General features: G+C 39.3%; 1 protein-coding gene across 1 annotated transcript in view; it reads left to right on the top strand.

Moving 5' to 3' along the window:
- TTBK2 (tau tubulin kinase 2) overlaps positions 1–19,530 on the top strand; it is a 123,350-nt gene that overhangs the window by 80,936 nt on the left and 22,884 nt on the right. Inside the window, exons 8-10 of the mRNA XM_069596071.1 lie at positions 1,370–1,462; positions 2,003–2,128; positions 17,214–17,371. Of these exons, the coding sequence (XP_069452172.1) occupies positions 1,370–1,462; positions 2,003–2,128; positions 17,214–17,371 (377 nt within the window). The remainder of the gene's footprint in view (positions 1–1,369; positions 1,463–2,002; positions 2,129–17,213; positions 17,372–19,530) is intronic.

Below are 19,530 nucleotides of genomic sequence, written 5' to 3'. Positions count from 1 at the left end.
TTGCATTTAATCGTCTTTTTTTTTCTTGACTACTTTTGGTATCTTTTCTTTGTCTTCGGTGTCCTGTAGAAATTTTCAAATCTGCTTTGGTGTGGATTTCTTTATATTTATTCTTTTTGAGATTTGTAATGCTTCCTAAGGGCTTCCCTGGTCACTCAGTGGCAAAGAATTTGCCTACCAATGCAGGAGATGTGGGTTTGATCCCTGAGTCAGAAAGATCCCCTGGAGAAGAAAATGGCAACCCACTCCAGTATTCTTGCCTGGAGAATCCTGTGGACAGAGGAACCTGGGCTATTTTAAATAATGATCTGGTGGGGTTTTATCTATAAGACTTTAAAGAGGCCTAAATTTAAGGGTACTTTTTTACCTTGAGAGGATTTTCATTTGCATCTGTCATTACTGCAGAATAGGATTACCCAGAAAACACCATTTCTGGACTTCGTTTCCTGTACCACATAGACAATATAAATTTAAACCCCAAAGCTGACTGAGGGGTAGGCCCATGGTAACAGATTCTCAGGATGTTATTTTTTGTTTGTTTGTTTTTGTTTTAAAATAACACTATCTCTTTGATAGTGGTCAAATTTTACCAGGCATAAAATTATTGTAGCAATAACGTACATACCAAATATTGCATTAAAGATAGCCCTTTGAGGGTCCTAGGTATATGGTGGGGGTAGAGGTGGGGCAGTGTCTCAGTTACAACTCCTGTCTTGTGTAGGCTTAATGTTTTTACACCTGTCCCCTACATGACTGATAAAACCCTGGTTGATAAACCTATGACAGATGCCTCCAAACAGCCAAAACCAAAGCTTCAGTCTTAGGTTGCTTTTCATGTTTCCAGCTTTCTTTTCATTTTGGTTCTAAAGATTTTCTTTGCTGCTACTTCATCTTTTTTATATATTGTAGTAAAGAACACATAACATTCAATTTGCCACCTTAAACATTTTGATATATACAATTAAGTAGTGTTAAGTATATCCACATTATTTTGCACCAGATTTCTACAGCTTTTTCATTTTGCAACATTGAAACTCTGTACCCACTTAGCACTGACTCCCCTTTCCCCCTTCTCTGAATTCCTTGGCAGCCACCTTCCTTTACTAATTAATTAACTCATTTATTAATTAATGGGTTCTTAAATACATTATTTCCAGTATTTCTGGGTTTTGGGGTGTTCTTTATATCGAAAGTTTTTCAGTAAATCTGTTCTACCATGTAGATTGCTTTATAGCTATAACGGATACATAGATATACCTGCCAGATAGTTTTATGGGAAAATGAAAACTCAATGATTAGGCCTTAAACAATGTAATGTACTCACAGGAGCAGTAATGTAATGTGACTGAATTCTCTTTTGCTTATGAAGGAAATGGGAAGACATGATGACCTTTGGTCCTTGTTCTACATGTTGGTGGAATTTGTGGTTGGTCAGCTCCCTTGGAGAAAAATAAAGGACAAGGTAATTTTCAAAATAGAAGCGTCAGTTTTGGTAGGGGAAGGAGTAAAAATTTCTCCTGGGTAGGCATTTTTTGTTGAAAGTATACTTATGTATAAGAGTTAACATTTTCCAACCCTTTCACTATATCCTAATATGTATATTTTTCTTTCTGTGAGCTGATATTATAACTTTTTCTATGAAAATGCTAATTTAAGTACAGCTATCATTTGTGATTAGATTTCAAGCTATCTTAGCTTTATTTTCACTAGTTCTCTTTTTTAAAGTCAATTAGGTCTTTTAAGTGAAGTAAGTTAGAAAAAGACACATAACCATGTGATATCGCTTACAGTGTAGAATCTAAAATATGACACAAATGAATATCTACAAAACAGAGAAAACACTGATGGTTGCCAAGAAAAGAAATGTCAATTAGGCTTTTAATTTTTAATTGTCACATTATATTGTTCAATTTTACATACCCTTGAGACTGTTACTGAGAAGCTCTTAATATGTAGCTTCCAAGAGAAATTGACTTTGGTTCCTTTTCTCTTTACTTCCCAGGAACAAGTGGGCTCTATTAAGGAAAGGTATGACCACAGGCTTATGTTAAAACATCTCCCTCCAGAATTCAGCATCTTTCTGGAGCACATTTCCTCTTTGGATTATTTTACAAAACCAGACTACCAGGTAATCATCTTTGTGAGTTCTGTAGATTAATTCTTCTCTCTCTTTTAGTATTTATTCTTACCAAGCATTGTACCATTGAGGGTGTTGTAAATGAGTATAAGTGGTTCCTAGAATAATACTTTTTAAAAAAAATAATACTGTTTTAATACGTCATGAGAAATGTCATTAAATTAACTGATGATGACATTATCCATGTCCGCACATGTGTGTGTTTTCTCCCTTCTGGATGAACATATGTCATTAAGAGTTTTAGATTTGTTAATCGTGTAGCATTCTAACTGCTCCTGCTGTGATTCTTTTGGTAGTTTTGAATTGCTGATAGTTCAGATTATGGAAATCCAGTATCTAATTTGTTGACCAGAAGGAAATGTCCAGCTCAGGAATGTATCTGTTGAGGGCTTGAGAGTTACATGTCATGTGTTAACATGCTGTGGGACAGTAGTCAGTAAAAATTACTGGCTCCATTTTGTCTGTGGTCGGCGAAACATTTCCTAAGAGCATCAGTTAGTGAGGCCTGTTAAGGGTGACTAGGCTTACCATAAATTGCATATCAAACCCCAACCAGCTAAATTTCAGAAGATTCTGTTGCTCTCAAGGGAAACTTGGTCAGAGCTTAATGCAAGATAATCACTACTACTGAAAACATAAATTCAAGGCACACATTGATTAATAATAATAATGTCAGTGTATAAGTTTTATCTACAAAGGACAACACTTGGGCTTTACTGCCTGTTAATGAAAGTTTTAAAAAATTATTTATTTTTGGCTGTGCTGAGTCTTTGTTGCTGCATGGGCTTTCTCTTATTGTGGTGAGCAGGGGCTACTCTCTAGGTGCTGTGCCCAGGCTTCTCGTTGCAGTGGTTTCTCTTGTTCCAGAGCACTGGCTCTAGGGCTCACGAGCTTCAGTAGTTGCAGCACGTGGGCTCAAAAGTTGAAGTTCACAGGCTCTAGATCACAGGCTTAATAGTTGTGGTGTATGGGCTTCGTTGCACGGCAGCATGTGGTATCTTCCCCGACCAGGGATTGAACCCATGTCTCCTGCGTCAGCAGGTGGATTGTTTACCGCTGAGATACCAGGGAAGCCCTAGTGGAGGGTTCATATTCTAAAGTGTTGTCAGTGTCGAAGACTAAAAGACTGTCTACTGCACAGTGAACTTATTTGCATATAATGAATATTTCTTTGTGAAAAATGCAGTTTTGGTATAATACATAAGTAGAACATAAAGCAGAGAAGCAACATACAGCCTTGAGTCCTTAGAGATCTTAAGTAGGTGAGCCTGTGTTGTTCTTTTCTATGTGGCTATTTGGGTTATAACATATAGGCTAACAAATGGCAAAATTACATTGTATATGAGTCGCTTTGGAATATGTTCTCATATTTATATTTTATATCTGGATTTTTTTAAATGTGTAGAGTTCACATTACTTGCAATGAAATAATGAAGTTTTACTTGTAAGACTAGAATCAGGAGGAGCTAGGAATTGTTCCAACTTTCTCATCTTGGGTGGTAATAATTTTTTTATTGACAAAGTTTAATGTATTAATTACACAGCAAGAAAAGTTTTTAATTACATTCTCTGCTTAGTTATGCCTACATTCCAAAGAAGACTATAATGTTCACCAGCTAAAGTTTGAAACTTACACCTACAACTTGAATTAACAAAATATTGTGCTCTGGTGTTTCATTTGGACATTCTTTTAGAGGCTTCACTGTTATTCTGTCACCTGATAACAACAGAAAGTATAGTAATTTCCCTATTTTAGAAGAGAGAGAGCAGGCATAACATTTTCATAACATTTTCTGATTCTTCTTTGCTCTTTGATCTTCCGTAAGCAGTGAGTAGGAGCAGAGGGCAGTAGATGGGAGAAGGATAATTGGGAAAAAGATGTCGGGGACTAAAAGATGCTCTGATGACTAGTATCAGTGTGATGTCAGGTTCCAGAAAGATCTGACCTTTGCAGTTTCTGTATCCTGCTTTCCTCACAATACCCTGCTACGGTCTTCATTTTCATAAAAATTGCTCTACTTTGAATCCGAATGTTCTTGTGAATTAATACTGTCCAATGGTTAATTTTATAATTTGGAATTCATTCCTAAATTCGAGTTTAATTACTGTTCTTTCAAAATTTTAAATTCCTTACTGAACAACCAGTATAGTTAAGAACAGCAACAAACTTTCTCTAGCAGCAATCCAAAACCATACCAGTACTTAGTGTGACTGCTTCCCTAGCTGTATCAGAGGTCAGATAAACAGTATGTCTCCAACTTTATATGTTCTGACATAGGACCAAAGGGAATATATTTCATAATCAAGGTGTTAAATGATGTTGTTTTCCAAAGCCACTTTTACTGTGAATGTCTGTGGTTTGTGAATTCTTAAAAAATCGTAGTTTCTTGCCAGAGAACATTATTATCTTAACAAGTTGCACGTTGTCAGCACCCTACCAGTAACCTGCTAGTGCTCGCCCTTGTAGCATGGGCATACCGAGAGTTGATGCTGTCTACTGGGAATTTTATGCACGTCTCAGTTTGAATAAAGGCTGACATTCACTTTTAGAAAGCACTATGGTGTTTGGGGAAATTACATCCAAATTTATATTTAGTCCGTCCCTACTGGCTTTTATATCCTGGAGGTACAGCTGTGTCTTACTTTGTTTTTATTATCCCACACTATCCTGACACTGTGCCTGGCACCTAAATTTTCAACAAATGTTAAGAAAATTGAATTGTACTTTGCCTAATAATCTCCTATCCTGTTTTCTGTCTGTTAAACTGAAGGTGAAGATGTTAAAATTGTAGTCAAATTAAAGCAAATGTATCTTATTATGAGTACAGTCAACCCTTGATATCTGCAGGGGATTGGTTCCAGGCCCCTGGGGATTACTGGTCCTCAACTCCCTCATATAAAACAGCATAATACTTGTGTATAACTTTCGCACATCCCTGACATATACTTTAACTCATCTCTAGATTGCTTGCAAAACCTCAGTTCAGTTCAGTCTCTCAGTCGTGTCCAACTCTTTGCGACCCCATGAATCGCAGCACGCCAGGCCTCCCTGTCCATCATCAACTCCCGGGGTTCACTCAGACTCACATCCATCGAGTCAGTGATGCCATCCAGCCATCTCATCCCGGGTCGTCCCCTTCTCCTCCTGCCCCCAATCCCTCCCAGCATCAGAGTCTTTTCCAATGAGTCAACTCTTTGCATGAGGTGGCCAAAGTACTGGAGTTTCAGCTTTAGCATCATTCCTTCCAAAGAAATCCCAGGGCTGATCTCTTTCAGAATGGATTGGTTGGGTCTCCTTTCAGTCCAAGGGACTCTCAAGAGTCTTCTCCAACACCACAGTTCAAGAGCATCAATTCTTCGGCGCTCAGCCTTCTTCACAGTCCAACTCTCACATCCATACATGACTACTGGAAAAACCATAGTCTTGACTAGACAGACCTTAGTCGGCAAAGTAATAGCTCTGCTTTTGAATATGCTGTCTAGGTTGGTCATAACTTTTCTTCCAAGGAGTAAGCATCTTTTAATTTCATGACTGCAGTCACCGTCTGCAGTGATTTTGGAGCCCCCCAAAATAAAGTCTGACACTGTTTCCACTCTTTCCCCATCTATTTCCCATGAAGTGATAGGACCGGATGCCATGATCTTCATTTTCTGAATGTTGAGCTTTAAGCCAGCTTTTTCACTCTCCTCTTTCACTTTCATCAAGAGGCTTTTTAGTTCCTTTTCACTTTCTGCCCTAAGGGTGGTGTTATCTGCATATCTGTTATTGATATTTCTCCTGGCAATCTTGATTCCAGCTTGTGCTTCTTCCAGCCCAGCATTTCTCATGATGTACTCTGCACATAAGTTAAATAAGCAGGTGACAATATACAGCCTTGATGTACTCCTTTTCCTATTTGGAACCAGTCTGTTGTTCCATGTCCAGTTCTAACTGTTGCTTCCTGACCTGCATATAGGTTTCTCAAGAGGCAGGTCAGGTGGTCTGGTATTCCCATCTCTTTCAGAATTTTCCACAGTTTACTGTGATCCACACAGTCAAAGGCTTTGGCATAGTCAATAAAGCAGAAATAGATGTTTTTCTGGAACTCTCTTGCTTTTTCCATGATCCAGTGGATGTTGGCAATTTGATCTCTGGTTCCTCTTCCTTTTCTAAAACCAGCTTGAACATCTGGAAGTTCACGGTTCACGTATTGCTGAAGCCTGGCTTGGAGAATTTTGAGCATTCCTTTACTAGCGTGTGAGATGAGTGCAATTGTGTGGTAGTTTGAGCATTCTTTGGCATTGCCTTTCTTTGGGATTGGGATGAAAACTGACCTTTTCCAGTCCTGTGGCCACTGCTGAGTTTTCCAAATTTGCTGGCATATTGAGTGCAGCACTTTCACAGCATCATCTTTCAGGATTTGAAATAGCTCAACTGGAATTCCATCACCTCCACTAGCTTTGTTCGTAGTGATGCTTTCTAAGGCCCACTTGACTTCGCATTCCAGGAAGTCTGGCTCTAGGTGAGTGATCACACTATCGTGGTTATCTGGGTCATGAAGATCTTTTTTGTACAGTTCTTCTGTGTGTTCTTGTCACCTCTTCTTAATATCTTCTGCTTCTGTTAGGTCCATACCATTTCTGTCCTTTATCTAGCCCACCTTTTCATGAAATGTTCTCTTGTAATTTTCTTGACGAGATCTCTAGTCTTTCCTATTCTGTTGTTTTCCTCTATTTCTTTGCATTGATCGCTGAAGAAGGCTTTCTTATCTCTCCTTGCTGTTCTTTGGAACTCTGCATTCAGATGCTTATATCTTTCCTTTTCTCCTTTGCTTTTCGCTTCTCTTTTCACAGCTATTTGTAAGGCCTCCCCAGACAGCCATTTTGCTTTTTAATGTTTCTTTTCTATGGGGATCCCTGTCTCCTATGCAATGTCAGGAACCTCCATCCATAGTTCATCAAGCACTCTTATCTATCAGATCTAGTCCCTTAAATCTATTTCTCACTTCCACTGTATAATCATAAGGGATTTGATTTAGGTCATACCTGAATGGTCTAGTGGTTTCCTTACTTTCTTCAATTTAAGTCTGAATTTGGCAATAAGGAGTTCATGATCTGAGCCATAGTCAGCTCCTGGTCTTGTTTTTGCTGATAGTATAGAGCTTCTCCATCTTTGGCTGCAAAGAATATAATCAGTCTGATTCTAGTGTTGACCATCTGGTCATGACCATGTGTAGAGTCTTCTCTTTTGTTGTTGGAAGAGGGTGTTGGCTATGACCAGTGCATTCTCTTGGCAAAACTCTATTAGCCTTTGCCCTGCTTCATTCCGCATTCCAAGGCCAAATTTGCCTGTTGCCCCAGGTGTTTTCTTGACTTCCTACTTTTGCATTCCAGTCCCCTATAATGAAAAGGACATCTTCTTTGGGTGTTAGTTCTAAAAGGTCTTGTAGGTCTTCATAGAACCATTCAAATTCAGCTTCTTCAGCGTTACTGGTTGGGGCATAGACTTGGATTACTGTGACATTGAACAGTTTGCCTTGGAAACGAACAGAGATCATTCTGTCATTTTTGAGACTGCATCCAAGTACTCCATTTCAGACTCTTTTGTTGACCATGATGGCTAATCCATTTCTTCTAAGGAATTCTTGCCCACAGTAGTAGATATAATGGTCATCTGAGTTAAATTCACCCATTCCAGTGCAATATAAATGCTTGAAACTAGTTGCTGGTAAATTTAAGTTTTGCTTCTGGGAACTTTCTGGATTTTTTAATATTTTTAATTTGGTTGGTTAAATCCTGAGATACAGAACCTGTGGATTGTTTTTATTAGCTTTCGAAAGTATAGCAACTATAAGAGACAAATGCTAGGCCAAGAATCTCCTCTGCTGATAAAATTGTATAGAACCATAAAATCACACAGTTTAGTTCAGTTCAGTCGCTCAGTTGTGTCTGACTCTGCGACCCCATGAACCACAGCATGCCGTGCCTCCCTGTCCATCACCAACTCCCGGAGTTCACCCAAACCCATGTCCATTGAGTGGTGATGCCATTTAACTGTCTCATCCTCTGTCATCCCCTTCTTCTCCTCCCCTCAATCTTTCCCATCATGAGGGGCTTTTCAAATGAGTCAGCTCTTCACACAAGTATACCTAAAAGTGGTGAAATTTGATAAACTCTCTGGATTGCAACAATGTTATTCTCCTGTTTTAGACATTGTACTCTAGTTATTTAAGATATTACCATCAGGCAAACTGGGTAAAGGGTACTATTTTGACTGTTTTTATGATTTCCTGTGAATTTATATTTCAAATTTTAAGTTTTTTTTAAAACGTGCTAGGTGAACTTTTTCAGAAATGTAGATAGTGATAAAAATATTCAATCTTGCTGTTGCCATCTTATGATTTAAATAAATCCTTTTAAAGTGTTTTGAGAAAGAGAGCTATTTCTGAGGGTTGCCTGGGGCAATTTTATCTATCTTGAATTCCTCCACATCAATGAGCAAATTGAGAAGACTAATGAAACCCATAAATATACACATCATTGGTGAGCCTGAAACTAAAATGTGTAGATGAGCCATTTCATACATTGCCAGAGTATTGCTAACATCAAAAGACATGAGAGAGGAAGCTATCCAAGTGTCCTTAATCTTAATATAATTTCCAGGTTTAGAAACAGGGCTATTTATACAGTGCTTCCATCAAAGTTTAGCAGGCTTGCCTTTTGCTTTGCGGGACTTAGAGGTGTTTTAGGCTCCCCTGACTCTAATAACAATAGTAACATTTTTCAGAAGGTACAGATGGGCTGCTTTTGAAGCAAACAGGAGGCTGATCTAGAGATTAACAAGGGGGAACGTCCCATAAAATAAGGTGTTGGAAGGTTTCTCTCTCGTTCTCTCTTAAACTGCCCACGTAAGCTGAGCTCTAAAAAATGGGACTATAATGGCCACATGGAGAACAAAAACAGGAGGAAGAAGGTTATAAGCAAGAAGAAGAACATGTGCATATAGAATGTGGTAAATGAGGGGAGAGAGTATCTTGAGATGAGATTGCAAAGGAGGGCAGAAGCCAGGTGATACAGGGCCTTGCCAATCTTGTTAGGCATTTCAGTTTATTCTGGTGCAACAGGAAGCCCTGGAAGTCTAATAAACAGGAACATGGTGATCCAGTTTGTGTTTGAAGAGGATTGCTTTTGTAGTTGTGTGCGTTCAAATGAGGCAGAGAATTAGAGACTACTTAGGAAGGTATTGAGACAGACTGAGCTGTACCTTGGAAAGAAATATTTTAAAAATCAGTGTTTTAACACCACAGGTTTGTTTGTTTGTTTGTTTTTTGTCTTTGCTCACAAAACAGTGTAGTTAGTTGGGCCTCTCTCTTGGGCAACTCTAGTGGTACCTTGAACAGCCAGGCTCCACCCATATTTTAACTCTGCTATCTTTAATCCATGGCCTTTACAGTCATCAGGAAAGGGAAGAGCAAGTATAGATAACGGTTTGGGGGTTTAAGAACAGACCTGGAAGTGATGTGAACACTTTGGCTGGTACCCTGTTACCAGAACTACATCACATTGGCTCAGTTCTAATTGTAAGAGAGGCTGGGAGGTAGCGCCTTCCTGGGCAGGAGGCAAGGGACCCATGATGGTCTTGACCTGGGTGTAAGCAGTGGAGGTAGAGAGAAGTGGGTGAATTCTTGCTTTCCCTCTTCTAATTATCTCCTTCATTCTTAGTTGTACTTAATGTGTATCAGCTCTATTGGACCCCTCAGTGCAGTCAGATGGGACTCCTAGCCCTTCTTCCAGCTTGTCCTGCCTGGAATGCCTGTGTTTTTTAATGCTGCTTGCTTGTCTTATGAAGTTGAAGGCCTGACTCAGATGCAGCAGACATTCCTTTCAGACAGGAATGGTTTCTTACACTAAACTCTGAGAACAGTATTTTGTTGTGTCACCTTTCTAAATAAACTCCATTAGAGCCAGGACCTTGCACATTTAGCTCAGTTTTCTCAAGAAATTAGTACAGTGACAGTCATTTAATGAAAGTTTGCCAAATTGAACAAACTCTGCTTAATCTGATTATTGCTTCTGTTAAATGCAGACACTCTGGAGACAAGACTGCTTTGTTCATTCTTGCATTCCTAGCACCCAGCATCTTAGGCATTCAGTGTCTGTCTGAGCCAATGAATGGGTATTTGCTATAACTATAGAGTACAGTAGAGTCACAGAATACCCATGTTTACTAGACTCACGTAACTTCAGCTGCGCATTCAGGAGATGGAGCAGTTTCATCGTGTCCGTGATTCTCTTGTGCTTTGGCTCAGCCAGCCATGCTCTGTGGTGACGGTGAGGGTGTAGTGCCCTTGTGAATTTGCTCTTGCCTCACTGTCAACTCATTAACAGCAATCAGGCTGTACTGAGTGTGATTCTTATGTTTAAAAGAATAGTAGTTTGGGGGTACAGTATAGCCCCTAAACGTAGGTAGCTTCATTCACATTCATCTGAAGAAATAGAAGTCTTTCCCAATGCTGAGGGGAAAACGAGCTATTTTGCATTGAGTACAACTACTGTCCTGTACTTTGTGGACATCTTAAGAAGCTTTCAAGGATAATTGCAATTTTATGCTGTTTTTGCCTTGCCTGTTATATGGTCACACCAGTTAACATGGCTCTTCACTTGCTCTCTGCACATCCCCTGTTCAACCAGTTCCTGCTTCCCACCTATACCCTTCTCACAGGAACATCCTTGCCCCCTGCCCCAGCTAGTGATTGTTCTAGTCCTTAGCCAAGAATGATTCTGCCTCCTTGTTTATGAAAGAGAAGCATCAGCCCTTGTGATGGTTGTAAATCTGAGGGCTCTGAGGGATTTGCCCCAGTTGCTGGTTTCCCTGGTAACTGCTGAACCAATCTGATGTCAATTTCCCCTGCAAGTGGTAGCCTCCTTCATCCCCTAGGGGTGACGATTGCTGCTGTGGTCTGCCTGCTGCACTGCGAAGTGTTGCTCCAGGACCATTTTGCTGCGGATGTGTAAGATATCCTATCCAGTAAACCAGTGATGTCTCTGTCAGTGTCTCTTGGATCTTTCTTCAGTCTTGAAGTATGGCAGCTACAGGGTTTGCAGGTTTGCAGGGTACAGCCCAACACCTGCTGACCAGCTATAACTCTTACATGGTGGAAATGACACTGAGTTTATAAGATCTATTTCAGTTGGAGCTTTGCTACACACCATTTGTATGGCTTTTCTAAGCCTGTTTTCTTTTTCACCTGTGAAATGGTGAAAATTCCTATCCCACAGTGTTGTTAGGATATAAATGAGATAATTGTGAGACTGTTTTATGAATTGTAAAGCATCATGTTAACCTGAAGAGGTTTTACATGTCCCTCAGGGACACTGCATTTACTTACAATTATCTTACTTTTCATTCTTCTATTCTACTCAGCATTACTTCTGTGTTATTAATATTAATAAGAGAACTTCTATTTCTTTTATGCTGCTTTGTCCTGTTAAGGAGAAAAGGAAATGTTGCTTATCTTTTTCACTGGGCTTTTTAGGAGACACCTTAAAGCTTAGACATTGCCAGTTTACCTCGTGGGCTGATGAGCACCTGAAAAATGACCTTGGTAACAGGCAGCACAGTGGCTGAGGCTGCCTCATGCTGGCTCAGCTGCCCTGGGGCAGCCAACCAGGGGTTACTCCTGAGTTGTTCTAGTATCTTATAAGTGGTGAAAACAGCCTAAAACTCTGCAGCTTCTTCAACTCATTCTCTTTATTTGATCTCTCTTCTTTTTTTGGTTCTTTTCTCCAAAGGTTGCAGTTTGTTTTTTTTTTTCCTTCTACCAGTGCTGCTAAAAAATTCCTGAAAGAGAGAAATGTAGAACCTTTCTTTTCCTCTATTGCATCTGCTTATCACTGAAGTAAGGCAGTTTCTTTTGCTGTAAATAATCTATCTTTGAAACAGCCAAGACAGCATTGCCATTGTGCTCTACTGGTTAAGTGCTTTATTGGTCCATTAATTTACCATTTATTAACTGAGAATTCAGGAATCAGACTTCTCAGTCCCCAGTATCACATTGCAAATAGTTCTTGTTTTTACAATAATTGGACTTTATCTGCATTTTCTTTGAAAGGGCAAACTAGGGTTTCATATGGAGGTAAATATGATAAAGCTGTTGATTGCATTTGTGCTAAGGATAAGAAGAGGGGACGGAATGCTTCCCTCAGGCACTATGTCTTTGTCAGATGACTGATTACTGAGAAGAATAAGGGTATTCCATGTGGCAGGAGCTTTACCATGCATTTTTGTGGACTACACCTGCTTATATATACAATTAACTTATTTTAGATAATGCATTTCTGTTAATTTTTTTCTTGTTATTGAAAGCAGTACATGTCATAAAAGAAGTTTGGAAATTACAGAAAAGTAGAAAATCAAAATTATTCAGAATCTAATTGCCCAATGTACTTTATTTTTATGTACTTTGTATCTTGAATAATTTGCTTTAGAAAAAACATTTTATTGTATATCCCATTAGAATTAGGATTAAGAAAAACAACTACCTCTTATCTGTAAGTGCAGCTGGATAGACAGTTGACACAAATAATCAACAACGGTAACCACATAAAAAGTAACTCTGCACTGTTGTCTGTCTAGACCTTGCTCAGGCCCTCCCTCTTCTTTTCTCCACATCCCCCACACCAGTCTCCTTCCCCCAACCTCCCTCCTGTCCCTACTTCCATTCAAGGAAGAGTCACCTTCCTAATGATGTTAATACTTCTAGAGTTTCTCACACTATTTCACCAATTTCTCCTATTGCAGCAAAGTATGAGCATGTTCTCAAGAGGTCTGGGACCAGTCTTAAAATGTCAGCCATGAGTCCACAACTTCTCTGCATTCTCTTGATTTATCCTAAAGATTCCTATGAATATTGCTTTCTAACTTCCTTGTGTTCATTGTATTATAAAATGTATTAAGTGTCTTACCTCTGAGTAAAATTCTCTAGGAAACTGTGCCACAGTTATCAAATGACTTTTAAACTCTCTGGTATGTGGTTGCATCCCCTGAGGGTATACAGTACCCTAATTTGAGAAACCAGGACTCTGTAGATGTTTGTATTTTCTAAGAATATATTATTAAATAAAAGAAGTAAAGGAATCAGATGTATACTAGATTCCAGTAATTCTCAATGGAGAGATACAGATCATGCCTTCCTAGAGGGAAGTGTCAGAATCACCTGGAAGGTTTCTTCAGATTTTGCTTGGCTTCCTTTTCAGTTTGAGAAAAAGGAAACAGGAGCACAATGAGCTCCTGTTCTGATTGGAAAAAGTCCTTGACCTGTCCTGTTTATCCCATCCCAATCTGTTGAAGTTTAGGATTTGGAGCAACCACAGTCCTGAATTAGAAAAGTATTCTGCTGCATTTGAAATGTTTTGCTCTTTAAGGTGTCTGCAGAGCTCTAATCATCTGACCATTTGTTCTCAGTAGGGTGCCTTCAGTGCTTCAGTGCTTTTAGCTCTCCTTCTATTTCCTTTGTTCTGTGCCCTGCATCCTTCCTGCAGGTTTCCAGTATCATCATCATAGTAACGAGCTCTTTCTTATTTGAGGCCCAGTGGTGTAAATGCTACATTTCTAAAACATTCAATACTATGATAAATGTAAGGAATTCAATGATAAAAGGACATCTGGCAATAAAAACTGTTTAGAGCTGTCCCTGTCACCACCCAATACCAGCACAACACTGAGCAGTAGCAGGCTGAGTACTCAGGCAGCAAGGCAGATGCTGACCCCGCGACCAGCGACTCCGCTTTTCAGGAAAGAAGCGTCTCACTCTATGGGACCTATGAGAATATCAGGTTCCAGAGTTAGGAAAGGGGTCCAAAGTCTGCCTCTTCAGTTCTTATATATGTGTAGGGTTTCAGTCCATTTCCCTTTCATCCTTTGTTTTCTGAAGTCTCTACCTCTGACAATTTGTGAAAAGTCTGAGCTGTAACATAGTTTATGCCAAGAAAAACAGGGCCAAAGTAAAAATTCCCAGGTTTTATAACTAGGCCTTTCCCAAGTCATTTTAGCTTTTAGTTTTCTTTTCTGCATTTATTATTTTTTTCTTTGAGACTTAGACAAAAAGATCAAGTGAATCTTATAGTAAATATTATTATAAATAACCGCTTATTCTTCAACAGTTTTTAGATACTGTTTAAGGGATCTTCACCCACAATTCCAACATGGTTTTTATCCTCCATACCATCAAGCAATTCTCTGACACCAGCTGAATTCCTAAAATTCAACTCAGTTCTGACACCATCTACCCAGAGAAAAGTAGTATCAGTTTCCACAGGTTAATGACTTGTTTCCATGAGGCTGCCCTCCACTTCAGAGACTTAATTGCAAGTCCTAGCTGTCACATGTATTTCTGACTTGAATGGCTGTAAGTTATGAGGGTCCCATGACTCCCTCCTTGAGTTTGATTAACTTGCTGGAGTGGCTCACAGGTTGTGAGAAACCAGTTTTCCGCTAGATTACCATTTCATTACAAAGGATATAACTTAAGCAGCCAGATAGAAGAGCTGCATATAACAAGTTATGAGGAAAGGGTGTGGAGCTTTCCTGCCCTCTCTAAGGGCACCATTCTCCCAGCACCTCCACGTATTAACCAACCCAGAAGGTCTCTGAACCCCATACTTTGGGTTTTTCTGGAGGCTTCATTACAAAGGTATGATTGATTAAATCATTGACCATTGGTCATTTTTTAAAGTTTTTTGTTTTTGTTTTTTAACTTTTTAGTTTATTTTGGAGTATAGTTTGATCAACAATGTGTTGTACAGCAGCGATTCAGAAATACATGTACTTGTATCTATTCTTTTTGAAATTATTTCTCCCGTTAGATTGTTATGTACTATTGAGCAGAGTTCCCTGACCCTTGGTAATTTATTCAACCTCCAGCCCTTCCTTCCCCTGGAGGACACAAGTGTGGGACAAAAAGTTCCAACCCTTTAATCATATGGTTGATTCCTCTGATGAGCAGCCTCCATCTTTTGGTGCTTTCCAAAAGTCACCTTAGTAACATAAACCCAGTTGTGGTAGAAAGGAGCTTGCTATGAATAAGAAGACACCCATTTCCCCTTTATGGCTCTAAAGTGATTTCAGGAACTGAGGACAGAGATCAAATACTATAACAAAAAGTGCTCCCATTGCTCTTATCTCTAAAAAAATTTCAAGAGTTTGGGGAGCTGTGAGTCAGGAACTGTGGACAGAGACCAAATATATATGAGAAATATATTTTTGGTCTTCTAAATGGCCAGATATATATTTCATACAAATCACAATATGACACTCTTTGATAGAAGGCATTATGTTCATACGGCAATGAACAAGATGAGCCATGTACCAGCTTCTTGGAGCCTACAGTCTGGGTGAAATCAATTAAATAAGCAGAAATAACTGTTAAGTTTATAATTGATAGCGTTTGACTGTCTCCTTGTTGAGGTGGTGTCTTCACTTGGCCAACACCACATACCCATTTCTTGCCTCACTGGCTACTCCTTGGTTTCATTTGCTGAGTCCACCTCATCTTTCCATCTAAGTGTTGCAGTGCCCTTGGCCTTAGCCCTTGCAGCCTGCTCTACTTAGATCGTATCATCTAGTCTATGGTTTTAAGTAATACCTAGAAGGCAATGGCACCCCGCTCCAGTACTTGCCTAGAAAATCCTATGGACAGAGGAGCCTGGTAGGCTGCAGTCCATGGGGTCGCTAAGAGTCGGACACGACTGAGCGACTTCACTTTCATCTTTCACTTTCATGCACTGGAGAAGGAAATGGCAACCCACTCCAGTGTTCTTGCCTGGAGAATCTCAGGGACCAGGGAGCCTGGTGGGCTGCTGTCTCTGGGGTCACACAGAGTTGGACACAACTGAAGTGACTTAGCAGCAGCAGCAGTAGTAATATCAATACACTGATGACTCTCAAATTTGTATCTGTATTCCCTATTCCTCCCTAAACTCCATAAAACTTTAAACATCCCAATCCTCAGATTCACTACTTTCCATCTCATTAAATGGTACCACCATTTATCCAGTAGCTCAGGTCAGAAATATAAAATTTTCTTTATTCTTTCTTTACTTTCACAGCTTTCATCTACTCTAGCAGTAAGTTCTGTTGGCTCTACATACTAGGTCCTAATCCTACCACTTCTTATCACCTCCACTGTTCCCACTCAGGTTCAGTTGACAGTAGCCTCCTAACTGGTCATCTGATCCTGGCACCCTCATCCCCCTCCTTATTTATGGCATCTGTTCTCCACTTCTTAGTCAGAGCAATATTTTTGAAGCCTGAAACAGACCTTTGTAAAAATCCTCCAGTGAAGAAGTACTGATTTCAGGTCTGGGGCAGGCAATGTGCAAGGTGAATCTATGAGGGTAGGATACTAACAGTAAGAGAAATGATGAGAGCTTAATCCAGTTTTAACTATAAAATTGAAAGTGTTGCATACTGTCAAACAGTAAAGGAAGATCTTTATGCAATTTTTCTCAATATTACACCAGACCTTTGGAATTTAAAGACAAAAAGTAAAAGAATGTACAATATAAAGTAATACCAGATTTTCTTTTTGATAGTTTGTGTGCACATACACATAGTTTAAGAATTTTTCAAACCAGCATAAACATTCTAAGAAAGCACAGTGAAGTTTTATATACCTCTTAACCTAGATATACCAACTGTTAACCTTGGTCACTTAAGTTGAAGCATATAAAAATGTTCTCCCCCCCAAAAAATTGATCGCTTAGATGATTGAAACTGAATGCACACATACGCATATAATACATATTTCCCTTTGCCACATCATCACAAAGTAGTATGATGCTTCATTGTTTATCTTCCTACATAAAATACATTATCCTTCATAACTAAAAATCAGTATCTCAACTGAGAAAAATCAATGCTAATTGAACATCATCATCCTTATGTAGTCCTTACTCAAATTCCCCTATTTGTATCATCAGGCTTTTTAAAAAAGTGATACTACCAAACTAATTTAAGAGTCTGGGGTACTTTCTCTTATAGAATAAAGTGACTGTGTTTACTGTTGGCTTACTCCAGTTTTTTCCTTTTGTGATTTAGCTTCTTACATCCGTGTTTGACAACAGCATCAAGGCCTTTGGAGTAATTGAAAGTGACCCTTTTGACTGGGAGAAGACTGGAACTGATGGCTCCCTCACCACAACCACTACTTCCGCGACTCCTCAGCTGCACACCCGGTTGACCCCTGCGGCAATTGGGTATGTCCCAAACAGGTGGTTCAGCAGTGTCTTTCCTAGACGCATTCTATTAGCAGAAATGTCTTTTATTTTATCCAGGTTGCCTCAGATAACCAAATGGGAAGATATAGGGATGCCTTTGGGTTTCCTGGAATTAACATTGCTCTTATACATGACTTTGTTCACATTTACTTTTCTTAGAAAGTACTTACAGGTTATACCGTGAAATGGCAGCTTAGAGCTTGTGTTGCTTGTTAATGTACAGAAGGTTTTCTTCAAAATGCAAAGGGGCATTTGTTGCATTTACTACTAAAGAATATATGAGATCTTGGAAACAACAGCCACAGTTATTTCTAACTATCTTCTGCTTAAGTTTAGTGGGAACAAAACATGTAGCTATTCCTCTTATGAAAGTGATTAATTTTCAGAGTGTATTAGAAAGAGGTTAGTATTTTTTTTGTTATTTAATGTCTTTTTCTCTACATATGCATTCATATAATTGCTTTTGTTATTTTTTATTTGGGGGAAGTTGTCTCTCTTTCTGATCTCCCCTTTTTTTTAAAACCTGTTCTCTAATTGCTTTAAACTGATTTAAAAGAAAGAGCAAATAGGGAAAAACCATACAGTGACCTAATTGGGATTCTCTATCACTAATCCATTGCTTTCCTTTTATATTGAGATGAGATACTAGAGCTTATTGACTTAGAAAAGCTTACATGGACCCATAGAACTCGAGATGATATCCCTTATTAGTCTGTGTGTTAGTTGCTCAATTGTGTCCAACTCTTTGTGACCCCTTGCACTGTAGCTGCCAGGCTCTTCTGTTCATGGAAATTCTCCAGGCAAGAATACTAGAGTGGGTTGCCATGCCCTCCTCCAGGGGATCTTCCTGACCCAGGAATTGAACCCGGTCTCCTACATTGCAGGCAAATTCTTTACCGTCTGAGCCACCAGGGAAGCCCAGATAGTTAGTCTAAGAGTTCTTAAATGTGAGACCCTGACTAGCTACAATAGAACCACCGTAGATGTTTGTTTAAAATACCTATTTGTAGGACTCAGAGTAGACCAACTAAATCAGAATGTCTAGGCATGTGGAACAGTTCATACACATCAGATGTTTCTCATGCTTGTCTGGTTTTTGAATCCATCACTCTGTTGCAGCCACTTTACTTTACAAGTAAGAAACTAAATAGCAAAAGATTAAACAAGAAAATGGGACTAAGAGCATTTAAAAGGTAAACGTCCAAAGGTGACCATTAAAACAAAAACGTAAACCTTCTAAAATATATAATTTTTAAAGTTTTAAAATACAGAGAGTGCCTATCTTATAGCGAATATAGCAAAATACACATAATTATAAAATACTATAACAGGATTAAAACCAAACTTAGCAGTCATCTAGATAAATATGCATGGGCACATCTATTAAAAGAAAAAGATTTTTAGTTCCGTTTACATTGCTATATACAAGAGATACACTAAGAAAAACACGTTTCAGAAAGGGATCAGTTCAGTTCAGTTCAGTTCAGTCACTCAGTCGTGTCCAACTCTTTGCGACCCCATGAATCGCAGCACTCCAGGCCTCCCTGTCCATCACCATCTCCTGGAGTTCACTCAGTCTCACGTCCATCGAGTCAGTGATGCCAACCAGCCATCTCATCCTCTGTCGTCCCCTTCTCCTCCTGTCCCCAATCCCTCCCAGCATCAGAGTCTTTTCCAAGGAGTCAACTCTTTGCATGAGGTGGCCAAAGTACTGGAGCTTCAGCTTTAGCATCATTCCTTCCAAAGAAATCCCAGGGCTGATCTCCTTCAGAATGGACTGGTTGGATCTCCTTGCAGTCCAAGGGACTCTCAAGAGTCTTCTCCAACACCACAGTTCAAAAGCATCAATTCTTCGGCACTCAGCCTTCTTCACAGTCCAACTGTCACATCCATACATGACCACAGGAGAAACCATAGCCTTGACTAGAAAGGGATAGACAAAAATAAATCAGGAAAATGGAAATAGAAAATAGCAATCCTGATATCAAACAATGTAGCATTCAAGTAAAAAACCGCACAAAACATTAAAAGTTACAGAGATGGAGGGGTACTTTTAAGGCTAAGTGTCACAAGTCACAAATGGGACATAGTATTTATTAATATTTAGTCGCCAGAATCATAGCAGTAATCTTTCAAAA

The sequence above is a fragment of the Ovis canadensis genome, chromosome 7, assembly GCF_042477335.2.
Source record: "Ovis canadensis isolate MfBH-ARS-UI-01 breed Bighorn chromosome 7, ARS-UI_OviCan_v2, whole genome shotgun sequence".
In the NCBI taxonomy this organism is placed as follows: Eukaryota; Metazoa; Chordata; class Mammalia; order Artiodactyla; family Bovidae; genus Ovis; species Ovis canadensis.
Note: the sequence above shows the minus strand (reverse complement) of the source record. Positions and strands in the feature narration are given on the sequence as shown.